The 25,079-nt window shown below is 39.4% G+C and overlaps 3 protein-coding genes across 3 annotated transcripts; 2 read left to right on the top strand and 1 right to left on the bottom strand.

Annotated features, from left to right (window-relative positions):
• Window positions 1-335: 335 nt before the first annotated feature.
• tgm1l1 (transglutaminase 1 like 1) lies at window positions 336-15,386 on the top strand. The gene is made up of 14 exons (XM_067529072.1): window positions 336-544; window positions 3,636-3,928; window positions 4,014-4,205; window positions 6,717-6,968; window positions 9,663-9,781; window positions 10,072-10,179; window positions 10,364-10,541; window positions 11,050-11,188; window positions 11,889-12,081; window positions 12,540-12,693; window positions 12,870-13,154; window positions 13,673-13,833; window positions 13,973-14,109; window positions 14,203-15,386. Exons 2-14 carry the CDS (start codon window positions 3,637-3,639, stop codon window positions 14,345-14,347), a joined length of 2,355 nt encoding a protein of 784 aa, XP_067385173.1. The 5' UTR covers window positions 336-544; window position 3,636; the 3' UTR covers window positions 14,348-15,386.
• A 1,043-nt stretch (window positions 15,387-16,429) lies between these two features.
• On the bottom strand, window positions 16,430-20,857 carry abhd4 (abhydrolase domain containing 4, N-acyl phospholipase B). The gene is made up of 8 exons (XM_067529073.1): window positions 20,651-20,857; window positions 19,463-19,548; window positions 19,101-19,205; window positions 18,694-18,982; window positions 17,735-17,922; window positions 17,536-17,647; window positions 17,252-17,438; window positions 16,430-17,044 (listed from the first exon to the last, which is right to left on the bottom strand). Exons 1-8 carry the CDS (start codon window positions 20,698-20,700, stop codon window positions 16,955-16,957), a joined length of 1,107 nt encoding a protein of 368 aa, XP_067385174.1. The 5' UTR covers window positions 20,701-20,857; the 3' UTR covers window positions 16,430-16,954.
• A 1,374-nt stretch (window positions 20,858-22,231) lies between these two features.
• Window positions 22,232-25,060, top strand: dad1 (defender against cell death 1). Its single transcript, XM_067529075.1, has 3 exons — window positions 22,232-22,549; window positions 23,621-23,780; window positions 24,337-25,060. The coding sequence occupies exons 1-2, from the start codon at window positions 22,339-22,341 to the stop codon at window positions 23,749-23,751; spliced, it is 342 nt and encodes a 113-aa protein (XP_067385176.1). The 5' UTR covers window positions 22,232-22,338; the 3' UTR covers window positions 23,752-23,780; window positions 24,337-25,060.
• Window positions 25,061-25,079: the final 19 nt, after the last annotated feature.

Genomic DNA, 25,079 nt, shown 5'->3' on the forward strand with positions numbered 1-25,079 from the left:
AATGAAATTCAGCTGTAAAAGCAGAGAGATCTTGGTTACACACACACCCCAAACTAGAGCCATATGAAGCAAGTTGAAAACACTAAAGTGTCTAGAAAGGGATTTCCTGAATGAGAGGTTTGGGCAACAAACCACTTTTTTTGTTTAATGGTGGTTAGACAGACGCATCTGCCAGATTCCTTTCCCTTCTGGTATTGCTAAACCACTGTACGGACAACGTGTTGCACATTATATAGCTGGGCCTGACTGGGACTGACTCATGTGCGCTCTTTAGCTCAGCCGCCTCCTGCTGGGCGTAGGAAGCGGGGTGGGGTGGGAAGCGGTTGGGGTTGGAAGCGGGTCGGGGTGGGCAGATCTGCGAGGAAGAAGGTGTGTACGTCTGTGTGTCAGTTTAAAGTAACTTGAACTACATTCCTCCACAGACACAGAAGAGCAGCGCGACTGAGACTTAAAAGGGAAGAAAAGTTTTCTTGCGCTAAGAGGTTCAACTCAAGACGAAGCAGAGCTTTCATCGCGGATCTAAAGAAGCCTCCTCACACAGAGAGTAAGTCACTTCTGGATGGTTGTAAAGTTGTTTTCTTCTGAAGTAGCTTTAAACTTAAAGCACATGACCCAGCTAACGGTTTCTGTTTGAGTCAAGAGAAAGTCTCCATTATTACGAGTTTATAACACAATTCTGCACAAAGTCTGATATTTAAAAGCAAAAGAACAGTGTTAAAGTGTAAAATGGCTGCTATTACTCTATACAGCAGATATATGTTTTACTTAACTTTATTCGACTTGAGCATCCTTCTTTCAAGTGAAAATCTTTCAGCTATTGGATGGAGTTTTTTCCTCGTGTTAAGTGAAAAAACATGCAATTATTTAAGGCATTTTTATGTGTTCAGCCTTGTCTGTTGGCGGCCACCAAGCAGCAGTTTATCCCTTCTCTCCTCTCTTGAAGGTTGAACAATAATTTCAACAATTTCCTTTCTTCCACACATTTTTTTTAAGCACCGTAATTAATTAGTTAACTTTACATGGGCTCCAACGTCACAGACAAACATTTAAAGCTAGTATTGTTCGGGGAGTGCTTATCTCTGTGGGCAGTGGGCATACCGGCCATAGCAGCGTGCCAATAATATCCAACTGAAGAGAGCCACAGAGGTGCAGAGCGGGCACATGCAGCACAAGGGAAGAAGTGGTTAATAGGGAAAGCAAAAGGATGAAGAAGTAACTCTCACTTTCAAACTATGCTTATGGCTATAAATCTATTCAAGTTTGTGTGTGTGCAAGGCAGCCTAAAACAGTTGGCTCATGGAATAGCTTTTCATGGTTTAAGGGGGTTGAGAGGATGACTCTAATTGGCCATTTTCAGCACCACATAAGGTGCACTGGTGAGATAACTAAGCTTTTAAAAGTCTGGAGAAGAAACAAATTATTGCTGAAAGAGCCTAAAAGGCTTTTGCTTAATTCGAATTTGGAAAATAAATCATTTTTGCAGTATTACATTTATATCTTTAATTTTATCACTGTAAATATTTAGTCAGCCACTGTCTTTGATTGAGTGGAAAAGGGGCAGAGAAGCGTCATTATAGTGAAGTCAAGTTCATTGCTCTGTAAGCAAAATGTCTAGATCCTCCTAATGTGATGTTGAACAGTTTCATTTAACTTGCACATTTCCTTATTTTCTAAAATTAGCGAGGACCGAAGACAGCACATACTGTTTCAAAGAGTATGACTTTTGGGCGGTGTGACAGTGTGTGTATTTGGGTGGAGCTGTGTTGCTATACATATGGCAAACTCTGCCCATTGTGTCTCTCACATGATTATTCATAGTTTTAACAAATATTTGGAGGATTTCATAACAACTGAACATTGGCAGGGAAGTTTTGACCCCCAGATAAACTCAGGAAGTTACAAAGTGGAAAAATCAGAAGTGAGTAATATCACACAGAGACAGAGATGGTGCAAGCAGTCACACACACATACTTTTTACTCACTCATGGATCTGAGGCACCCCTCCTTTCCACCTCTCGCTCAGCTGTTGTGTGACCTTTGAACTCTGCCATGTAACTTCCCAATCACTGACTTTTTCCCAAAACCAGCAACTCGGTCTCTTTGATACACTGCTCTGTGTAAACTATTTAATCAGTAGTTATGCAGCAACTCTTTATGCTAAAGCCTTTCAAACTTTTACCTTTACTTTACAAAGCAGAATGCTGAGTTTGAACAAAGACAATGCTTATCTCTAATTAGCTAATCTCCAAAAAGTGACTGTCCAGTCCCAGCTCAGACCTTTCCCTTGTTTATTTCTCATGCTTTAAGATAATATTAAGGTTACATAGTACGAACTGCTGCTTTATGTCTTCTACAGGGATCACGAGCCACTGAAATTTTGCGAATAAATTGTAGTTTTAAGGCTTAGTGAACATTGTTTGTAAAAATGAGAATAATGATCTCCCAAATTGTTTACTTAACAACTCTGCATTCCTCCTAACTCCATGAATCCCTGCTGCCCATGTGTGTTTTCCAAAAGCCAACAAAACCCCATTAATGCTTTAATGTTTAGATATTATAAATGTATTTTTGTGTGCTGCTCCACAGCCCTGTGTGGCTTCTATATTGAGATGAAGTTGCAGACGATGAGAAAAGAGGAGGGACAGAATGAGATCAAAGGCCTTTTAATCTAGTAAACACGTTTTGTTTTTCATTTCCCAAGTGCTGATATTTGGTGTGTGAGAAATTTTAACCCCCTAGTTTAGAAGCCCAGGATTGACAAGAAGGGAGAGGCTTATCTTTAATGTAAGAAATGATCTTACTCCACTTTGATTTCTTTTGCACTGTAAGAGGGTGGGGATGTGACAGTGTGACAAATATTCATATGAACTACACCACAGTACGCCCACATCCACGCTGAGTGTGCGTTAGTGCATGCATAGAGTCTATACTACGATTCCTCAGCTGGGGTGAGGCAGAAAGAATCAAGCTGATTTTAGGAGAGTTTTCAGGAAGTGTAGTCGATGAGGAAGAATGGCTATATAGTCCAAAATGATTGGCCTATCTGAGATTTATGCTTTCACAGCAGTAACAGAGAGATCAATAGATTTTTTTTGTGATCCTTTAACTATAAAAACATTTAGAAATTCAACAGCAACATGCCGAAGCAATAGCCTCATTATTCACAGCAAATAATAAGCAAACCTCCATGTGACTATTCATGTGGTAGAAGTAGTTCCAATAAAAACTGTTCACAGCACAGCCGGGGGATTCTTCGAATTCTAAGCAAATAAAACCTAAACTATGCATGATCGGGGAGAATTTAACCCGGCTCAAGACAATTTACTCAGGATGCAGAACTTAAGCCGGGGCAGTGGAGTATGATCCCAGGCCCTGGAGCTTGTACCCAGGCTATAGAGCATTAGCCTGGGCTGGTGAGAATTAACCCAAGTCCTGGAGCTTTTACCCAGGCTGGGAAGAATTTACCCAGGGTGGAGTTAGAGGTGCAACTTTGTCACCTTTTAAATGTAAGAGGAACTTTGGGGAATATTCCTTATGCATGCTTCTTGCTTGTAGTGTTCATTTATTCATGTACATTTTTGGAAAATTGGATGATTAAATAATTGGTTGCCTGAAATCTTTTATTTGCCTCCCAGAATGCCCGCTGAGCGGTTGACAGTTAGGGACCCATCTGAGGTTGGTCGTTTCCCTGGAGCAGCTCCACCCACCAGGGTGGAGTTAGTCATTCAGAAGGATGTGGACAAGAAGCAGGAAGAGGGACGCTGTCGTCGCTGGTTCAAGAAGATGTGCCCGTGCTGCTGTAAACGTCAGAACAGCACCTCTAATGGGGTTACAGAGAAAATTGTTAAACCACAAGTCCCAGAGCCCACCCCAACCCCAGGGCCTGGCAAACCAATGCCTGAGAATGGAGAAGCGAAGGAAATGGAAGGTAATGTAACTACCTTTTGGTATAAGATTACCAGCAGTAACACGAACATGTGCTTAAAATTTCATATCCAACCTTCTTCTCTCAGTGTTTACGTTGTCTGTTTGTTCGGTGGACCTGCTGAGCTCCAAGACAGGACAAAACAGAGTGGAGCATCACACTGACCTGTATGATGGGGATGAGCTGATCATCCGCAGAGGACAGACCTTCCAGATAGAGCTGGAGCTCAACAAGCTCTTCAAGGCTGACAGTGACAAGCTGCATCTGGACCTGAAAACGGGTATGAGACCAACAGATGGAGTGTGCCTATGTGTATGGCATCAAACTTTCCAACAAAGTCAGTCATTCAGATGATAAATATGAGTAAATATAAGAAGTAGACATATTAAAAACATAGAGCACATCATCTTGGGTTGTATCAAAATGCACAAAAAAATTGTTCGGAATTTATAAGTGGTACTGAACAGAACAATGGGAAATCAAAACTAAAATAAGAAAAGCCGAACAATAAGAATTACATTTTAATCGTCCTTTCTTGCTCATTAATGTCAAACCCTCATGTTCTGTTATAATTCTGAAGTATGTTACAGTATTTCTTTTGCTAGAGAAAACCCCTCTACATAACACGTGGAATATATAGCTAAAAGTAATATACGCTGTAGAGAAAAATGAAATGGTAGGCTAAACTAAAAGTCATGGCTAAATGTCCAACTGAACCATCTGAACCAAAATGTGACAAACCGTGCACCTGATCAGTTATAATCAGTAATCAGCCACAACATTAATACCATCTGGTGGTTTAACAAATAAATTGTTTCTATAGAAAATTATAAACTAATAAATGTTGATTTAACATTATGGGTTAACCACCTGTCATCTCATAAAGTGGTTAAAATCTGCTCCACCTTTACCAGAAGTGACCTTTGACCCTTATTTTTTTATTAAGTACTGTACATGTTTTGGCATAATTGCCATAATGACTATTGTTTAAAATATATTGTTTTCTTAGTGGAAGTACTTTTGTACTTTAAATATAATGTAGATAATCTGCTTAGTTCTTTTACTTAAGAAAATAATTTGAAGTGGTTCTTGCAGTGGATTTTTTTTTTAGGCCAATAGTTTTACTTGTGTATTGAGTTTGTGCACACAGTGTATCACATTTTGCTGTGTGTGCGGCTATGTATCTGCAGACTGCTCGGAGTGGCCATGCTGAGCTTTATCCTTCATGACCACCAGCGTTAATGTTGGGGCTAATCAGTGCAATTACTGCGTTAAGATTTGGAAACTTGATGGGCAGTGTGAATGAAAGGAGTCCTTTTCACAGATTCATCCATGATGGATGCATTTACCTACATGTGTAACATCGGTTGTATGCCATTTAACCAGTATTTCCTGCCAATCCATGTGAAACGCAGAACAAACCACCGGCTCAAAACAAAGCCTGGGAAATGTGGTCAAACATAACCAGCATATTTAAACTGAGTAGGAGTTTTATGCCACAGGTTTGGATCCCACCCACGAGCTCAGTATGTTAACAGTTTCCAGACCTCAAGACACTGGACACCTCCCACTGGTATTTAAAGGCCTCACACTACAACTTGGAAAACCATGGCCATTACATCACTACAGTGAAGTGATGTGCTGTAATCTGCTACTTAGATACATGAAGACAGGAGAAAAGATTCGGCACGCATTCATCTCTTAGCTATCAACATTCAACATATTCTTATTACCTCTGCTTTCACAGTGGCATTTGCAGTGAAAAGGTTTTAAGATTTGAACTAAAGGCAGGTCTTTGTAAGCACTGAAAGACTGTAGGGGAATTTTCAATAAAGGTATTGCTGTTCCAGAAGAAAGGAGACAGTGTTTTCCATCGATTCCCTTTTAAACAAGTGCTTAGAGGTGAGAAAAGGAAGGGTGGGGAGCCCTGGTTCAGTCAAATGGAGAACAATGGTTTCCTGATAAAGTTCATACTCACTTGAGCAAATTGCAACCAAAGACAAAATGGGGACCACAAAGCAAACAGCTCTTAAGAAAGCATCCAATAAATCTTTATCCAGCAAGTGAGATAGAAAGAACTATGGTGAAATTGTTTTTTTCTTTCAAAGAGAAATATGGCATTGTCACAGTTTGTTAGCATTAGGAAGGTAAATGTTGTAAGATAGTCGCAGATATGCTTGTCTTTCTGCAGGGATGTAGGGCTCTGCTGGAGGCTTTCCAGAATTAAATTTTCTTTCTGTGACTGGAAGGTCTCCAACACAGCAGAGCAAGTCTATCATGCATTTGTGGTTTAAAGTGGGACTGTAGGAACCAGAATCTGTGCCCAAAAACATGCTACAATTTGATTATTTTGCTTTGTTTATTTCCAGATTTACATGGTTAGCCAAGAATCTTAGAGACGAGAGAATTGAAAAGCTGTTAGGGAAGCTGCACAATTTGGAATTTCTACTCACACATCTAGAAAAGAAGAATGTGACTTACACAGAATTTTGGATGCGTAGAAAACACAAATATACAAAAAATATGTGCATACTCATTTATATCTGCTTCAGACTGGAAGAGATTACGACTGATATATCAAAATAAGTGTAACAATGGAGGTGCATAGGTGCTGGTAGATGATATTTTTCAACTTAATACTAATAACATTATTTATTAGGAAACTATTCTCCCTATGAAAGTGAATTTTGGGGACAGAATTTCTCAAAGTGTCTAAACATAAATGTTTTATTCATTTTTACTGGCCTTTTCTGGTACAACACAATGAGTTACCATCATCTGTCTGATGTAGGTCCCCTGCCAATGGTGTCCAAAAGCACCCATGTCATCGTACCACTTGTCGACCACCTGGAGGACGAACGCTGGGAGGCAAAAATTGTAGAGCAGAATGGCAACAAGATCAAGCTGTCCATCAACTCTCCAGCCAATGCCGTGATTGGACTGTACGGGCTCAGTGTGGTGATTGGCTCTGAGAGGTGCGAGGGGTCAAAGACCTATGACTTCAACAATAAAATCGTAGTGCTCTTCAACCCGTGGTGTGAAGGTAAGACAGGCCGTGGGTGTGATTATGCATTTACATGCACTGAGGGTAGAAACGTGGCAGAAAGGAAGGAAAAAGGAGTCATAGGCGATATGAGGATTATATTGATACAAGAAAAGACAGAGAGCACAACATAACATTTTGGGAAGATTAGGTTTGAAGCATCTTCAAAAAGTATTATTTTTTCTTGCAGAGAAACTGTTTGATGCAACACAATTGCTACCAAAGACGTTTTCAGAGCATATCGCTGTATTATGAATAGAGCCATTATGCTGATAGGACATAATGGCACAAAATACATCAGATGTCCATTTAGCTTTTTCATCTCTGATAGAAGTCCTAATATAATGTTACACACGTGAGAAAGGCCAACTCAGTCCATGAGGATGTCGCTGTCCGTCAAATAACTACAGCGTGACCCTGTGTGAACTTAAGAAACTCCACTGGCTACAATTCAGGACTGCAGGCACACTTGGTTATGCTTCTTAATATCATGGCCCTATGTTTTTGATCAAAACCAGACTCATTTATTAAATGTTTACTTACACACAAACTTTTTACTTTTGCTTCAGTGGAAATCAAACACTGTTGTGGGTTTTCATTGACATTTACATTTTAATTTCCTGAATTTAGAATAAATGCATATTTAATAAAATGTTTCAACTATAACAAAAAACCATGACTGAATTAACTGTATACCCTTGATCCAAAGTCAGTGTGTTATGTCTAGAAGCAGTTCATGGTAACAAACACATTTTGCTGTGAAATTTATAACCAAAAGGTTAAAATTAGAACACAGAGGTGACGGTCGACCATCAGACAAGACTGGTGTTTGCCAGCCTAATGTTTGTTCTGCGTGCCACATCAACGATACTAGTTGGTAGATTTTCAGCAGAATTAATATGCAGAAAATGACATTGGGCCAATCTCTGAGAACGACTGACTCTGATTGGTTGTTCAGCTTAGTGGATCAGTGCACAGAGTAGAACATCATGTAAAAACCTTTTCTTATCAGACACATCCTCGATTAGAACTAGTTATAAGACCACACCTGACTAAAATACCTTTGTGTTCACCAGCTAGTTTGTAGCATTGTGTTTGTTTGCTGTTTGTGACAGTGTAGAGGTTTTCCTCTAAAGAAATTTCATCCTGCTGTGTCTACAAATGATTCTGAGTTAGGGGCATAAAGGTAAAACAAGCAGCCGAAAGATGTTAAAATGTTTCATAGAGCTGAGTGGAACTGCAGAGGCAGGTGAAATTACCTGTAATCTTTTTTCCCCACAGTAGTTGGACATTGATTATTGCAGCTTTAAACACCATAAACCATGTTAAAATAGTGTGTGAGTGCCAGTGGGCTTCTCTCAGAAAACATTTGTAAACTCAGGTATGACTTAAACTGTGCTCATGAACACAGTAAAAGGTTTTGAGGGTTTTTTAAAATATTTTTTTCACTTTAAAATTGAAGTTTCACTTTAAAATGAAGGTCAGTTATGTTGTTCTTTATTATGTATACGTATTATTGCCTTATTCACTTTAAAAAGCATTAGAAATAAATGTCAATTTTTTATTGTGCTGGGTTTCTTGTTGAGCACTGCTCAAGATATCTGACAGAAAAGAAGTTTATTTGCAATGTAGCGAAATAAAACAACTGTGCATGTGGGTTTGGCATAAGAAACGTCTGTCTTTCATTATGGGGTTGCTGCTTTTGGCAGCATGCCCAATCTCCTCTTCCCTTTTTCAATCTCTCCTTTACCGAGACCAATCTTTGAAGCACGCTCATAAAAGTCAAAATCTTACAATTTCTGTATAAAATGCCACGGGGGGAGCTCAGAGTAATCCTGCAGCTGGTGACAACTTGTCTTCTCCCTCGTTTATAGTGCTTCCATGTGCATTTCTTGTCTTTCCATACCTCTCCCCCATTTTCTTTTTCTTGCTATCTGCTGACCCAACCCTCACTCCGTTGCCCCATGAATCTGCTCTCTGGCTGCCTTCTCCTTCACTCCCTTCATATCGTCTAAAGTGCTCTGTTTCTCCCTGCATTCCAGAAATATTCCACATGAAGGGAAAAACACAATTATCACAGTTGCCAAATACTGTCAGCTTCTACTTTCTCCTGTAAAATCTCAAAACCGACCCCACTCTTGCGCTCTATCCCTTTTCTTTTGTCTGTAAAGAATGTCTTCTCTTCTTTCACCCAATGCTCCAGGACTTTATTAAAACTCTCCCACCCATCCCTAAGGAACTGAGCAAAAGATAAAGAACTGGAAAAAGACATGTAAGGGGTGTGTGCCCAAGTGTGTAATGCTGAGGTCACTAAAAACAGACTGCTTCCTAGAAATGTGTGGGGCCCTCTGTGAGGTCCAGGGAGCGTATTGTGTTCCTTAAACATTTCCTGATACTGGGGGTTCTATCATATAATTTGAGAAGAAAAATTCTTGTGGTTTAGTCACTGAGGCATGTGTTCTGAGTCACTTTAACAGTCAAGAAATAAGGCAAAATCTTTACCGTGCCCATGTATTTCTTGTCAATTTTGGTTTAATACCATCTTACAGATAACTGCATCTGCATGTAATACAAGAAAAAAGAAAAAACCTCCGTGCACAATGCAGCATGAGAAACTGATTTGTCAGAATAGTTCTGTAAGTATTATGACGATAAATGAGAGCTCACAGATATAATTATGTCATGTCTTTCCAGAGGACACAGTGTTCCTGGATGATGAGGAGGAGAGGAAGGAGTACGTGCTGAATGACACTGGGAGGATTTATTATGGCACAGAGAAACAAATTGGTGCCCGCACATGGAATTTCGGTCAGGTATGGACTATCAGGACAAGATGGGACTCAGAAGTGCTAACAGTTTCGAATTATCATGACATCATTATCTGTGGCGCTGAGTCCCAGTTAACGGACAACAGTGGAGCGCTACAATACTGTGTGATTCAGAGGAATAAAATATATCAGGCTTCAACTACACAATACACAATACAATAAATATTTATCTTATTGTTGACAGTAAGAAAATATATATTATCATTACCTTAAACTGTGAAGATTTGATTTTTTGTTTGCTGATGATTTGTGCGTTTTTTTTTTCCATTATGTAGTTTCACGAGGGAATTCTCAATGCATGTCTGTTCATCCTGGAGAAGAGTGACATGCCTCCATCTGGTCGAGGGGATGCTGTCAATGTGGTCAGGGTCATATCTGCCATGGTCAGTCCCTGTTCATCATATATTGGCTTTGTTAAAATTGATTATCACAATTGTATCATCTGAGCTATAGCCAGGATTTTAGAAATGTAACCTTGATTCTACAGAGTTGAGTTTTTACAAATTGCTTTGAAAATGTCTAAATGATTATTATATTTGATTGACTGTGTAATGTTGCTCTTTTTAGATAAACTCTTGGGATGACTCTGGGGTTCTGATTGGAAATTGGTCTGGGGATTACTCAGATGGAGTCCCTCCTACGGCATGGAGCAGCAGTGTGGAGATCCTGAAGAAATACCACTCCTCCGACGGAACGCCTGTGGCATACGGACAGTGCTGGGTCTTCTCTGGGGTCACCACAACAGGTGAGTATGTGCAAAAATAAAATAGCAAGAGGATGTGATGGTGCAAGGCTGTACTGTGCGTGTGCATGTGCACCACAACAGAAGATACCCAGGATTTCCCAATTTCCCAATTCAATCCACACTGCTCAGATTATTGTGGCTTTCTGTATATCAGGTCCTTCTCATTAGCTCTCACTGCTACACTGATACAAAACAGCTTGTTCACTGTGCCTTCATCCAGAGTCTATCACATGATAGCCAGCTGGCCTTAGCACATAGTAGCAAGCCATAGCTCACATGCATAGCTCAACACCTTGAACTGACATTCGTGTCATAGCTCCTACTTTTATCACACTTTGAGCCACATGTGTTGCTTTCATTCACACTGGATAATAAATTTCCACGCAACCATGCAAATACCGCCAGGGTAGAAATGTGAAGACTTGGCATCAGGAAAAATCAGGAAACCTAATAACAACAGTTATAGGTCACTTCACAAACTTTTATTCCCTCATCTCTGTCCTTCCAGTGCTCCGGTGTCTTGGCATACCTGTCCGCAGTGTGACCAACTTCCAGTCTGCTCATGATACCGATGTATCCCTCACTACAGATGTGTATTTTGATGAAGATAGGGAGCCAATTGACTACCTCAATAAGGATTCTATCTGGTAAGGTGTATAGCTGTACATGGCTAGGAGGAACACCTGCTGCTCTATATATGTTAGGAATGCACTGTATATTTAAATCTGCTCTGAAAGCAGACCCCTCTCACTTAAAACTACAGACATATAATTCTCTTTCAATTGGCTAAAAGCCTTTTCAGAGACTAATCTAATGTTTAAATGCTACCTGCTAGTAAATAAAATGTGGTTTAAATGATGAGTGCCACGTATTGTTCTTTCTAACTGGCGTTTACAGTTTTAATCCTCAACTACAATGCAAAAGTACACCAGAAAAAATACGGCAATGTTAGCCAGCTTCATCTGTATCAATAAATCAAAAAAGTTGGAATAGGGTGATGTTTACCATTGTGTAGCATCCCCTCTTCTTTTAATAACTGTCTGTAAATGTATGGGAAGGGAGGACACCAGTTGCTGGAGTTTTAGGAAAGGAATGTTGTGCCATTCTTGTCTCATGCAGTATTCTAGCTGCTCAACAGTCCTGGGCCTTTGTTAATGGATTTTTAGTTTTCTGAGGCGCATAAATTAAAGTCAAACGTGGAAAGACAGCATTTGTTTTTTTAGTATAAAACAACCTTATAGTGTAAACACATTAATAGACACATAAATAGACTCAGTCTATCTTCCTCCAGCTAAAATACAAATATCACAACTGCCCTCAAACTAATACATGTCGATCTCCATTTAGGAATTTCCATGTATGGAACGACTGCTGGATGGCCAGACCAGACCTGCCTCCTGGTTATGGAGGCTGGCAGGCTGTTGATTCAACTCCCCAAGAGACTAGCCAGGGCATCTTCCGTTGCGGCCCCTCATCTCTCAATGCCATCCGCTCCGGCCAGGTTTACCTCAAACATGACACACCTTTCATCTTTGCTGAGGTGAGGGCAGGAAATTCCTACTGAAAAAGAGGTTTTGTTAAATAATTCTTATTTATCTTTAAGTATTCATTAGCAGCGGGTGGCAGTGGCTCAGTTGGTAGAGTGGATGCCTACTAACCATAGGGTCAGAGGTTTGTGCCCTACTCTTCCCGACCACATGTCGATGTTTCCATTGGCAAGACACTAAACCTTCAACAGCCTTTCCCCATCCCCAGCTGTGCAGTGCTGGTCCCAAGCCCGGTAAAAATTGAGTTGCGCCAGGAAGGGCATCTGGTGTGAAAACTGTGCCAGATCATGTGGAAAAATTATTCGCTGTGGCGACCCTGAACTCACAGGATAAGCTGAAAGGACTAATAAAAATAAATAAATTGGTTCAATTCTCGTTCAATGTCATCAGCTGTATGTAAGACCAAGTTCTTGCTAAGATTTGAGATTGACATGTTTGTTGGTACTTTTAGGTCAATAGTGATAAAATCTACTGGCAGAAGAAGCTGGACGGTACTTTCGAACAGATCTGCATTGAGAAGAAAGCTGTGGGCCACTGCATCAGCACCAAAGCAGTGGGCTCTGACGAGAGGGCAGACATCACACACCTGTACAAACACCAAGAAGGTGCTGGCAAGAATATTTTATTGCCTGTACTCACAGTTCTGTCACATGACCCTGAACTGTTTCTGTGTTTGCTTTGTTTGGACAGAGTCTAAGCCATTACCCTGGTTTCTGTTAATAAATCCTGAAACCTCAAAAAGATGCGGCACACTCACCTTCTCCTCCCTCTTCTCTACCAGGTTCGGAAGAAGAACGTATCGCAGTAGAGACTGCTAGTCGCTACGGCAGCAAGCCACATGTCTACGCCGAAGCCAAGGCAGAGGACGTGAGTTTGGAGGTGAAGATGGAAGGTGAGGGGCCCAGGATGGGTGATGATGCCAAGCTGAGCATCGTGGTGAAGAACCTAAGCTCAGAGCCTCGTCAGACCACACTGCACAGCCAAGTGGCTGTAATGTACTACACCGGTGTGCTTAAAGGCAGCATTAAGAAGGAGAAGCTGCCTGTGGAGCTTTTGCCCAATGAAGGTAGGTTTCTGCTAAGCTTTAAAGCTGCTTTAATCAATATGTTTATTCTAACAACCAATGAAGCGACAAACCCAATTACCACCAGAATCCGCAGTTTCCCTCAACTCTATTTTCAATGAAAAACCCACAGCATACAATCCAGCCAATAGACTGATAACATTGATGACTAAGGAAAATAATGGAACATTTTGCAGCTAAAGGGCCTAATCTTCATTGTAAGAAAGCACATAAAGATAAATATTGGAATGCTGAATATTCTTTGCTAATGCCCCAAGTTAGCTTCTGGTTGCACAGGATGGAGGTTGCGGCTTCAAAACGTTTACTTGTCCTGTATAAAGCAAGAAGAACTTTACCAATACACCGTTTTTTTTTAAATCTTTATACAGAGCCAGGCTAGTCATTTCCCCTTTTCAAATCCTAATTAAAATGCTTAAAAATGCAAAAGAACGTTCAACTTGCACAGTAAACATGCTGAACACTCATCACGGCCTAACCTTTCTCTGTACCTCTGCACACAGAAAAGACCATCGAGTGGGTGCTGCTCTACCAAGAGTACCAAAACCAGCTGGTGGACCAGGCAGCCCTGATGCTAACCCTGTCTGGAAAAGTCAGTGAAACCCAGCAAGTGTTGGCCAACCAGACCACATTCAGGCTGCAAACCCCTGACATCAACATCACAGTGGGTTTTTAATCAGCACTTTTTCAATCAGCATTTTATTGCTGTAGCATTGCTTTGTAATAAAAGCATACTGTTTGTAGTGTAAAGCAGAAAGGTTGATCCTACTCCAACTGACTAATTTTGAATTTCTTTCTGGCAGCCTTTGGGAGAAGCTGTGGTTGGTAAGGAGATGGGAGCCAAGATCATCTTCACCAACCCTCTGCCACGTACACTAAAGGAAGTAGTATTCAGAGTGGAGGGCCTGGGTCTTCAGAAGGGCCATGAAGTTGTTGTGGGGTAAGAGAACTCGCCTCATTTTTAGCATACCTATCTATCGCCGTATACATTTCATCCCCAGACTAATATTTCACTTATACTTGTCCCTCTCAGTGATGTTGGTGGTCATGCCACAGTGACATTGACAGAGCACTTTATCCCCACCCAACCTGGGCCAAGGAAGCTTGTGGCGTCTCTCGACTGTAAACAGCTCACACAAGTGCATGGAGTGGCTGATATCGTCGTTCTTGAACAATGAGAAGAGCCAACAACATCACTTTCACCATATATGACATAACCTGAAGGGTTTTGACTTCATGAAAAACTGTGCCTCTATCTTAACGTATCTTGTTTTAATTTGTATTTCAGTAAAATATAATTTCATGATATTTAAAACTTTGAAGAGAGAATTAACCATTGTAACATTGACACTAGTACTTTTTTTTCACTTGATATAATATAAACTCACAATTCTGCCTAGATCTGAAATGCCAGCAGGGATTCACTGCATGCACAGGAATTAGATTTTTAATTATATTTATATACATTCACACAGTATACTGGAGTTATTAAACTGTCACATTGAATAGAATAACAGTTGTCCATTTTCAAGAGACTCAACAAAGCATATGAAGGTGCGGTCAGGTCATCTGTATTTCATAATGTAAATACCATACATGTGTTATTAATGTAAACGTGAAAGTAAAAAAATATGAAAGTATTTTCAGACAAAATGAACCTCACTAGGCTTAAATGAAGGAATGATACTGTGAAATATGTTTAAAGGGAGTCATGTCAACATTTTCAAAGCTCACATTCTATTTTCCAATAATTTGTCTGTGATATTTGAATGTGAATTAATTTTTCGATCATTCATACATCGATAAGGATGTGGCTAAATTCAAATTTATGACCACTGCTTTATTATGAAAAGCAGCATACTGTCTCAATTAGCTGAATACAAACCTTAATGTTTCCTTGTGGTGGACTTTGTTCTGTAAATATTGTGTGTGTGTGTTTCAACATCGTGTGTATATATTATACTTGGATCAGCTTTAACTGCTTATTGGGTCAAGGGGGGCTGGAGCACATCCCTGCTGTCATTAGATCAGAGGCGGTGTACACCCTGGAAAGGTCTCCAGTCCATCTCAGGGCCAGCACAGTGAGACATACAGTAAACAGACAGATAACCATTCACACGCACAATATTAGTTTTACAGCAATTTACTGTGAATTTCAGACAACCATATCACAAGAGAGACCGCAGTGCCTTCAATAAACTTTTCTTACTAACTGGTTTTGGTCTGCTTACCTTTAGCACACAATTTACAATATGAAGGACTACTATTTTATTAACTATACATTATTTATCTCTTTTAATGTATTGTCTGTGTTGTGTTGGTAATAAAAATCACACAGTAATAACGGCCTGACAAGTCTTTACTGGGGAAATGACATCATCCAGAGATCAGAGAGGAAGCACTTGCCAGCCCATAACCTAACTTTTCTGCGCTGACGTTATATTTTTCATTTGGAAACAATGTGTTGCATGAGGGAACCTTGACATCGCAATGACTAATTACAATATGAGGCAGGTAACCCACCTTTGTTGCATCACTATATTTGAGACAAAATTGATACAGTAGATGTACGGCCAGCTCTTGTGCTGCAAGCTGATGATTTTTAAAAACTTAAACTATATATTTTTTTAGATCATATGGATTTTTTCCTTTTCCTTTTGAGTATTATGAATGATTTTGAAAGTGACCATTCTGTATCATTTACTTCTTTTCCTTTTGGAACTTATGTTTTGTTATTAATATATTTGTATTTATATTTAAGTACTGCATGAATGCAGGGCTTTTAGTTGAAATACATTTACACTGTAGTTGCACTTCTATTTAAAAGTAGTCAAATTTCTGAGTATTTGTTAATAATGTTGATTTGTCAATATTACATGTAAATGTCAAGTTAATTGGTGACTCTAAGTTAAAGTGTGAGGAGCTGTGTGTCTGTGTATGTCTCTATGTGTTGGCCCTGAGACAAGTCTGGTGACCCTGAACAAAATAAACGGTTACCCTAATAAATGTATTGAGTATTAAGCATACGGTAAACATTAAGACACTTGTTACTGACCTCTATTGGTTGGGCCACAAAGTACATCAGTAGTGGATTTCTACAAGATATATTTATATTAAGCAGGAAATTTAAAGCTCAACGGCTTTCAGCTTGTCACTTGATGGGTCGCCACAGTGGAACACGTTCCGCACATTGAAACCTGCTGCCTTCTGCATCCCAGCTCTATGCTATACCACTGATCCACCAGACTTACAGGAAAAAATTTGCATAATAAGATTTGTTTATTCAAAGGTATAAAATACAAACATGTATTTGATGTAGTGGGAATAGTATACGAGAAAAACTGGTAAAAGAAAATATGACATATTAATTGTTTATGTCAGGCACATGTAAAAAAAACATAAATCTGTGGCCTTGTGGCTTCTGTTTAACACAGAAAGTCATGGAATATAGATTGAGCATGTTTTACATAAAATTAAAAAATACAACATTGTGAAACATAATTTTGCCCTGGATTTAGAAATTAAATTGTGCGAACAAATAAATAAATGTAGTGATATTAATTACCATTTTTACTACTAAGATCAACGGCTTTCAAGTCCAGAACATACACATTCAAATGTAAGGGTATAAGATTACAACCACCATCACAAATTGTCTATTTTACACCCTTATACACCCACTGTCACACACGCTTACACTAACAGACACATGCGCGCGCACACACACACACACACACACACACACACACACACACACACACACACACACACACACACACACACAGTCAGTTGACAGAGTTACATATATTTTCAACCACTCTGTTAAACTCTTCTGGTTGATCTGCATACACATGGTGAGATGCTTTGGTTATCAGCTGCAGGGGAGAAAAGATAATAAAACAAGTAATGAAGCCACTCAGCAAATTATAATATTTACACATAAAGTTTCTCTTTTAAAACAATGAATATTGATTGAACTATATTACAGTCATTTGAAGGTGAAGTGTGCATTCTTAACTCATAATTAGATAATCTCTCCCTGATTATTGTCTGTGTAGTTAAACCTCTGCATCTCTACTCACCATCACTCTGGTGTGACCCTGGTCCCTAATCTGGACAACACTGTCCCCAGATGACTTGTCCACCCAGGACCACTCTCCATACAACATGGTAATAGGCAGGGAGGGGGGCAGCAGGTGAACCCGTTGCAACATTGGCCTCTTAGCCCAGCCCAAAGACTCTGACATGGCCCGAAAACCTACCTCTCCACTGGGACCAGGGAAGGGAATTGAAAAGTTGATCAGTGACTGCAGGCATTTTGTTCTTCTGTTTAAAATGTGTCAGTTTATACAGCATGCTGACTTGCCTTGGGGTTTGTGCATTACAGTGGTAGATGTACTGCGTCATTGTGTCATCATCAAAGAGATCCTCAAATTTCCTTTTAAAATCAGGGCGGAATCTGTTCACTAAGCCCGGACCTGAACCAGTGACACATTATAAGATGGGTGGAGAGAGTATTCTGTGGCACAGCACACTATTTGATACAATGATATACTGTATCTTACCCCATGGGCCAGCCGCTCTTATGACAGCCAGTGGGTTGAAGAAGGAAACCACTGTTGCAACAACTTTCACCCAACGTGGAAGTTGAGGCCTCTTCACTACCTCTGTCCCTTGACTTTGCCCCTCCCCAGTCTGTGTCTGGGGTCGCTCAGGGAAACCCCAGGGGTCTACCAGGATGAGGTGCGACACTCTGTAAGAGGAAAGCGGAATATATTATAATAACCTGTCAATTGATATGTTTAGTCATCATTTTATGTAAAGGTAGGAATTTTTAACAGATGCTAGTTCCTTTTAAATACAAAAACATGTTTAAAGGAGCATTAACTGATGTTTATTTGGTCACTTGACTGCAAGATTTCTGGCCAAGAATCAATAACCACAGTTTTTTTTTAGCTAAAAGGTTATTCAGAGTCCAGTAAAAACTCTTTGTGGGGTGTCTCTTTGAGTAGCTCCTTGATCCACCGTTAATTAAAAAATATGCACGTTTGCCTTCTTGAGAGCCAGATGAGAGGATGAATATTACTCAAAAATCTGCATGGAAACAAAAAGCTACAGCCAGAGCTACATCCAACAGTAACAAATTCTACAATACCTCAAAAGAGCACATATTGAATTATATTTTATTTATAGTATAGTTCAATAAAAAAATTGTAAAAATTACAGGATTTAATTTTACAGTCTTTGTTCTAAGCTAAGCTCACTGACCGCTGGAAGTATCTCAAACTTTTCTAGCCCTTGTAGTACTTAGGCATCCAACTACAAGGATCCTAAAAACTTTGACATATCTTGCATTAGGTGAATTAAAATGTGGTTGTCTTAATTCAGTCTCTCCTCTTTCTAGAGTCTTTCAATTAAACATAACTTACAGAATTTCTTCATGCTCAATTGGCAGTAGGTGTTTGGCTGTGTACTTTCCGCTCATGTTTTAATAATTTAAATAGTGTCTAATCAGCATTGTTACCTTGAAGGGTACTGAATAGCATAGGATGTTGCCAGGTATCCCCCCAGACTGTGTCCCAGCAGAATCATGTTCTCCAACCCTACAGACTGTCTCCACTGTTCAATGGAGTCTACGAACTGCTCCTCTGCCTTGGCAGCATCTGAAGGGAACGGAGGCCTGGAGCTCCTACCGAAGCCAAGCAGGTCAAAGGCGTAGACGGGCCGTGACCTGCACAGAGCATCCAGGTTCCGGATCCACAGGCCTATCCCTCCTCCAAAGCCATGGACCATCACTAGGGGAGTCTTTATTGCTGGTGGGTAAAGAGTGACAGTAAAGACATAGAAGAGGTTTGTCATGGATCATGCATATGACACTAAATTAAAGCTGCTGTCTCCTGATTAACAGAGACGGAAGGGGGAGGGGAGTACCTTGCTCTGCAGGCTTGCGAACTGCCTTATTGGTGAGGGTCAGAGTCCATATTCTGTCTTGGTTTGGTAGGGTCACAAACCTAGTCCACAGGTTATTTTGAATACCTGTTGTGAGAAAATGAAGCAGAATAAAGATTAGCACACCCACAGTGAGGCTCTGTGTTTGTGTTGCAGTCAGTGACACAACAGCTGCTAAATAAGTGTACAGCACCTCAGTACTGGTACTACAGTACCAGTAGTGGGGACAAAGGAAATTTTAAAAAGGTTTAGCGAATTTAATTTACCATTGAAAGTGGTCAGTTACAATACCACTACTTCCTGGTGGTTATATAATTATATACATTAATATAAAACACTCTTACAAGCAAGTATCTTGGACTCTGCAGTCTTTAAAAGGGACATGGAGGTCGGACGCCAGGAGGGCCACCAGTTCCAGATTGAACTTGACCTACCAAGGGAGATATGCATGACAGGAGTGAGGATAGTACAGGAAATGTTTAACTCGTGCTGAATGGGGCACGATACTGGTCAAATAGTAATGTCAGTGAGAACAGTGTTATTGTTACTCGCATGAGGCGTGAATCACAGTCAGATTTCTCAGCCAACATGCTGTCGACCAAAGTCAGTGACCAGAACTGTGGTACTGTAAATATTTCTCCTGACTACCTATAACCTCTTGCATCATTATGTGGCTCTCTACTGCCTACGTTGAAAATGCAATACACTTACAAAACATTATGCATTTGTTTAGTTACAGAACTATAAGAAATTGACAAAAAACTGAATTCAGGTTGGTTTATCCACCAATTCTTCTCTGATTGAAGGAAGAAAAAGTTTCACATCTCTGCCTCAATTATATTCTTACAACAGAAAGTTGAGAATTGCGGAGCCTGGCAGACTGTTTACAGAAAACATCTACAGAAACTGGATTTGAATGATGTTAATTTAATGTTTAATTTATAGGAATTAAAATCACGCTTTTTCGTGCTTGTACGTTTAATAAATGACACTTCAAACTATTAATAATATGTCTAATATTCTGAGCAAATTTACGTGAGCTGTGTGGCAGCGTTTCCCTTCGTTGTTTTTCCTTGTTTCTTTGACTTATAAAAGCTGTGGTGACGTTGCAAAGATTCATTTGCTGTCGAATGTTTACGTGTGTCACATTGTTTCGGTTTGTTCCTCCCACAATAAACATGACTGTGCACAATACTTACCTAAATTCTCGTATAACTCTATTAAAATGTTTTTATTAAAATATCCCCATATACAATTATTAAAATTACTTTTTGAGACATGGCTAAACATAAAGTTGGCTACAAAGCTGGCTACAAATCAAAATTTTGTTGAACTACATGAATAAAATGTCTAAGACTAGTATCGCACTGACAACACGAGTACGACAAGTAACGTTACACAGCACATGTTTTAACGTTAGCTACTGTGACACAGAACCTTAGTAAAGTGTCTTCACCGGGAGAATTAACACAAACACTGTTTAGGCAGCATGTTATGTAAGCGCGGCTGGCTCAGCTTGTATGGGAACTTACTCGGTCTCGCAGTCGCTCGGTATAGGAGCTGTAGTTGTACCAGGATCCATTTGTTAACATATCACAGAGACTACAATCAGTTAAATAGAAGCTGACAACACGTCGTTCCGTACTTGTTTTGAAATCGCATTCAGTTACCGACCGCTGCTGCTGAGGTGTTTTGTAACAAATACGTTCCGAGGGGTCAGCGTCGCATACACGAAGATCGTCTATTGCGAAGATGCCTCAATGTTACGCAAAAAGCGTCATTAGTCTTTCTCGTGAATAACAGATCTTTAACGTAATTGCACATGTATAAAGAAAGTAGCGCACCTCCTGATGCCACACATATATTTGCAAATACAAGTCTGAAAAATCTGAATATGGGTTTTCTGAGTGCATTTGACAACGGAATCCCTTTACACTCCGCGGCAATTACCGACGCACAGTTAATATATGCAGTATGGATTGTATGGATTGTTAACAATCTATAACATTAACTATTAGAAGTGTGTGTTTATGTGGATATTATTTGGTCAAATTCAAAAGTGAAGAAAAAAATCACCCTCTAAGATATGTACAATTGTCCCAATAATTTTAGTGAGAAATAGGAAAATGGTTGAAACTTCTGTGTGGCAAAACATTGGCAGAGTACAATATCTGTCCGTAACTTGCAGATCTCTTTTTCTCAGTGTAGTGAGAGCAGGGAGCAGGTGGAGGAAAATCTAGAGAGGTGGAGGTCTGCTCTGGAAAACAGAGGAATGAAGCTTAGCCGCAGTAAGACAGAATACTTGTGTGTAAATGAGAGGGACCCAGGTGGAACGGTGAGGTTACAAGGTGAAGAGGCGAGTGCAAGCAGGTTGGAATGGGTGGAGAAAAGTCTCAGGTGTGTTGTGTGATAAAAAAAAGTATCAGAATGAAAGGAAAGGTGTCTAAGATGATGGTAAGACCAGCGATGTTGTTCGGGTTAGAGACAGTGGCACTAAAGAAATGACAGTTGGCAGAGCTGGATGTAGCAGAGCTTAAGACGTTGAGGTTCTCTTTGGGAGTGACGAGGATGGACAGGATCAGGAATGAGGACATCAGAGGGACAGCTCATGTTAGGTGTTTTAGAGATAAAGTCAGAGAGGCCAGATTGAAGTAGTTTGAACATGTTCAGAGGAGACACTGTGAATATATCGGTAGAAGGATGCTGAGGTTGGAGCTGCCAGGCAGGAGGTCTAGAGGAAGACCAATGAGGAGATTTATGGATGTAGTGAGGGAGGACATGAAGTTAGTTGATGTGAGAGAAGAGGATGCAGAGGACAGTAATGCATATCAGTAATGCTAAAACTAAAATAACTTAACTCAGTTCTTGAGTATCAAAATGTTTACACTCTTGGACTAAAAATCAATATTGCCTCATCACAATTGAGAGCAGTACAGTTATTAGACGGAGACACATGATTCGCTGTGGCGACCCCTGAAAGGCAAGAGCCGAAAGGAAAGGAAGAAGAACTCGCAGATCTCTGTTGTAGTGGGCGGTGTTGAGGATTCCTCGTTCAACAACTTTATTTTTACTGCTTTTCTCGGTTTCAAGTCGGAATACATTCTTTGTAACACCAGAGGCGTTTCCGGCTGATGAGGACACGTCACTCATTCAACCAAGGAAGAGCATATTTGCGAAGCTCGTTTGTTGTCCCAGTTGGACACGTTAAAACGGCAAAATCATGTCCAATTCAGTCATATCGGTTATTTCTCGGTTTCTAGAGGAGTACACCACCACGACGCCCACAAAGCTGAAAATGGTGGATGCATATTTGCTTTACATCTTGTTGACAGGAGCGCTGCAGTTCCTCTACTGTCTGCTCGTTGGCACCTTCCCCTTTAATAGCTTTTTATCTGGCTTTATCTCATGTGTGGGCTCTTTCATTCTCGCAGGTAATTACTTTGTCATTTAAATGTTGTCATATCTTAGAAATCAATGGTAAAGTGGGTCAATTCAAGAGTTTCAGCCAGTTGTGGACGTGAGGCCTAATAAAGAACGTGTGCAGACAGAAGTTAGCCAACCATGCTAATGGCTGCAAATCAGTAATGCTAAAAGTAAAATAACTTAAAATAACTTAACTCAGTTCTTGAGTATCGAAATGTTTACACTCTTGGACTAAAAAGCAATATTGCCTCATCACAATTGAGGAAAGTACAGTTATTCAGGGCTTGTATTGCCATGTGAAAATTCATACATGTATTTATTAACAGGACATTTAGGTCGAGATTAAAATGTTAACGTCTCAATAAAACCCTCCAGAGCCAAATCTACAAATTGTAAAATTTATAAAGAAATAAAACTAAGAACAGCTGACACCAGAGAATGTCCTCTTTGTGACTTTATCAGATAATTCAGATATTTCTAATTAATTTTGATCATCGGTTATCAGATTAGTTGAACATTCACTAATGAATTCATCAACCCATTATTTTGGCTTTACTGCACAGTGATTATGCGAAGCTTACATTTTTTTAAGTAACTTGAAACATTTCTTAACTGATAGTCTTTATTAGAAAGAAGATGTGTATCCCAGCAGCGCTACAAATGACAGCGTGCCACTCCATTATAGCTCCAGGAAGAACAAGTTGTTTCCAATCTGTTGTTTCCAGCTTTTGCTCGACCTATTGATGCACCATCAGTATGTTTTAATTTCAGAGCCACCAGTCTGTAAAATCTAACCTTGGGTACAATAGTTTGGATTTGTTTAAATTTGAAAAACGTGTTGTTTTTAATGAAAATGTTGATAACTTGATAAATGTATAAACTGAAATTTGGAACCCATCCCATTTGTTAAGTGTTATGTTCCAGGCTAACAGGTAAAGATGTTTAAAAGATATTGAAATAAGGCATTAGTTAAAGTTGTAATGGTTACATTGATATTCACGGCAAAGGTGAAAAAAAAAAAGGGGGATAAAACTAAAGTTAACACCAAATTTTCCATGTTTTTTTCTTTCCTTTTTTAGTGTGTCTTCGTATCCAGATCAACCCACAAAACAAAGGAGAGTTCCTGTCAGTCTCTCCAGAGAGAGCCTTCGCTGACTTCCTATTCGCCCACACTGTCCTCCATCTCGTTGTGATGAACTTTATTGGTTGAGAAAACTGCATTCAGCTCTCTCAGATGGTGTATGTTCCTCATTTCAGTAGTTTATAAAGTTTAGTCACATTCTTAATTAAACCACAAAGGATAAAATCACAATTGTCTTTTTGATTAACACTCAACATTCAGAAATAGTTAGTTTAGTAAATACTGTTTGAATATGCAAGTCCAAAAATAAGAATGTCTCATCCTTGTGATACAAATCTGTAGATATAACATATCTATTAATAAAGAATAAATGGGCTTTCATATAGGTACAGTATACGTTAGTAAAACAGGAAATATACTCTTATGTGGGTGCTCTTACTCACATTAACAATTTCTGCCAGTCATCACTTATTTTTCAGCTCCAGATAGTACATGCAATAAGACAGACTTCAGTCTTACTTTTGCGGGGAGAGCTGCCTGATATCATGTTTGACTTTGACTTCACTAGACAACAATGTTATTAAATTTTTAGACTTGAAGGCGAGTGGGAAGACCATAGGGAATTCTATTGTTTCTCAGTTGCTTCTTAATAACTACACTTGTAACCCCAGTGTCACTAAATCTACTCCTCTTCTGTTTTTTTTCCCCCCAAAGATCACGACAAAGTCCACTTCAAGAAATGATACTACGTTTGGTGATGTCCATTGTCCCACCAACAACACTGAATTAGTTGCATCTAGTAACATGTGATATGATGCAGTACAGTTTTTCCTACCAATAATGCTTGATTTCTGCTATTCTTTTTTTTTTTTTTTAAGGTTAAAATTTTGTAAAGCATTCCCTTTTGCACCAAGGCAAAGAAATAAAAAACAGAAATGGTGACCTTGTGAATACTGAATCAGCTCGTCTGCCAATATGTTTTTAATTATAATAGTCACAGACTGAATTCATTAATTGGTAACAACATTTAAAAGGATGATGTTTAAACTATTATTTTACAACCCTAATTGAAAATAGTTGGTACGATGTGTAAAACAGAAATAAAAACAGAATCCAATGATTTGCATATTTCATCAAGACTTAATATATTCACAGTAGTACATAAAAAACACGACTGGGTGTAAAATAAACTAATTGGGTAAATTGACCTGTTGCCAATTAACCTAGTTAGTTGTCAAATGTTCCTCCATTTGTTTTTGATTTGCAGCAATTACTTTTCGAGCCTTTTGTTGCCCGTTCCAACTTTTTTTGAGATGTGTTGCTGCCATCAAATTCAAAAGGAGCTAATATTTTCCATCAAATGGCAGAATATCTCAGTTTTAACATCTGTTATGTTGTTTATGTTCTATTGTGAATAAAATATTGGTTGATCATTGCATTACGCATCGTCACAATTT

Source organism: Channa argus, chromosome 14 (genome assembly GCF_033026475.1).
Source record: "Channa argus isolate prfri chromosome 14, Channa argus male v1.0, whole genome shotgun sequence".
NCBI classification, from domain to species: domain Eukaryota; kingdom Metazoa; phylum Chordata; class Actinopteri; order Anabantiformes; family Channidae; genus Channa; species Channa argus.

Bases quoted from the DNA above. Each gene is read 5' to 3' on its own strand.
- tgm1l1 (XM_067529072.1), top strand. From the start codon at position 3,637: ATGCCCGCTGAGCGGTTGACAGTTAGGGACCCATCTGAGGTTGGTCGT. The intron at 4,206-6,716 runs GTATGAGACCAA...TGTCTGATGTAG, and splicing joins GCATCTGGACCTGAAAACGG to GTCCCCTGCCAATGGTGTCC. The intron at 11,189-11,888 runs GTAAGGTGTATA...ATCTCCATTTAG, and splicing joins CTCAATAAGGATTCTATCTG to GAATTTCCATGTATGGAACG.
- dad1 (XM_067529075.1), top strand. From the start codon at position 22,339: ATGTCCAATTCAGTCATATCGGTTATTTCTCGGTTTCTAGAGGAGTAC. The intron at 22,550-23,620 runs GTAATTACTTTG...TTCCTTTTTTAG, and splicing joins GGGCTCTTTCATTCTCGCAG to TGTGTCTTCGTATCCAGATC.
- abhd4 (XM_067529073.1), bottom strand. From the start codon at position 20,700: ATGGATCCTGGTACAACTACAGCTCCTATACCGAGCGACTGCGAGACC. The intron at 18,983-19,100 runs GTACTCCCCTCC...TTTACCCACCAG, and splicing joins TCGCAAGCCTGCAGAGCAAG to CAATAAAGACTCCCCTAGTG. The intron at 17,923-18,693 runs GTAACAATGCTG...TTCCTCTTACAG, and splicing joins GCTATTCAGTACCCTTCAAG to AGTGTCGCACCTCATCCTGG.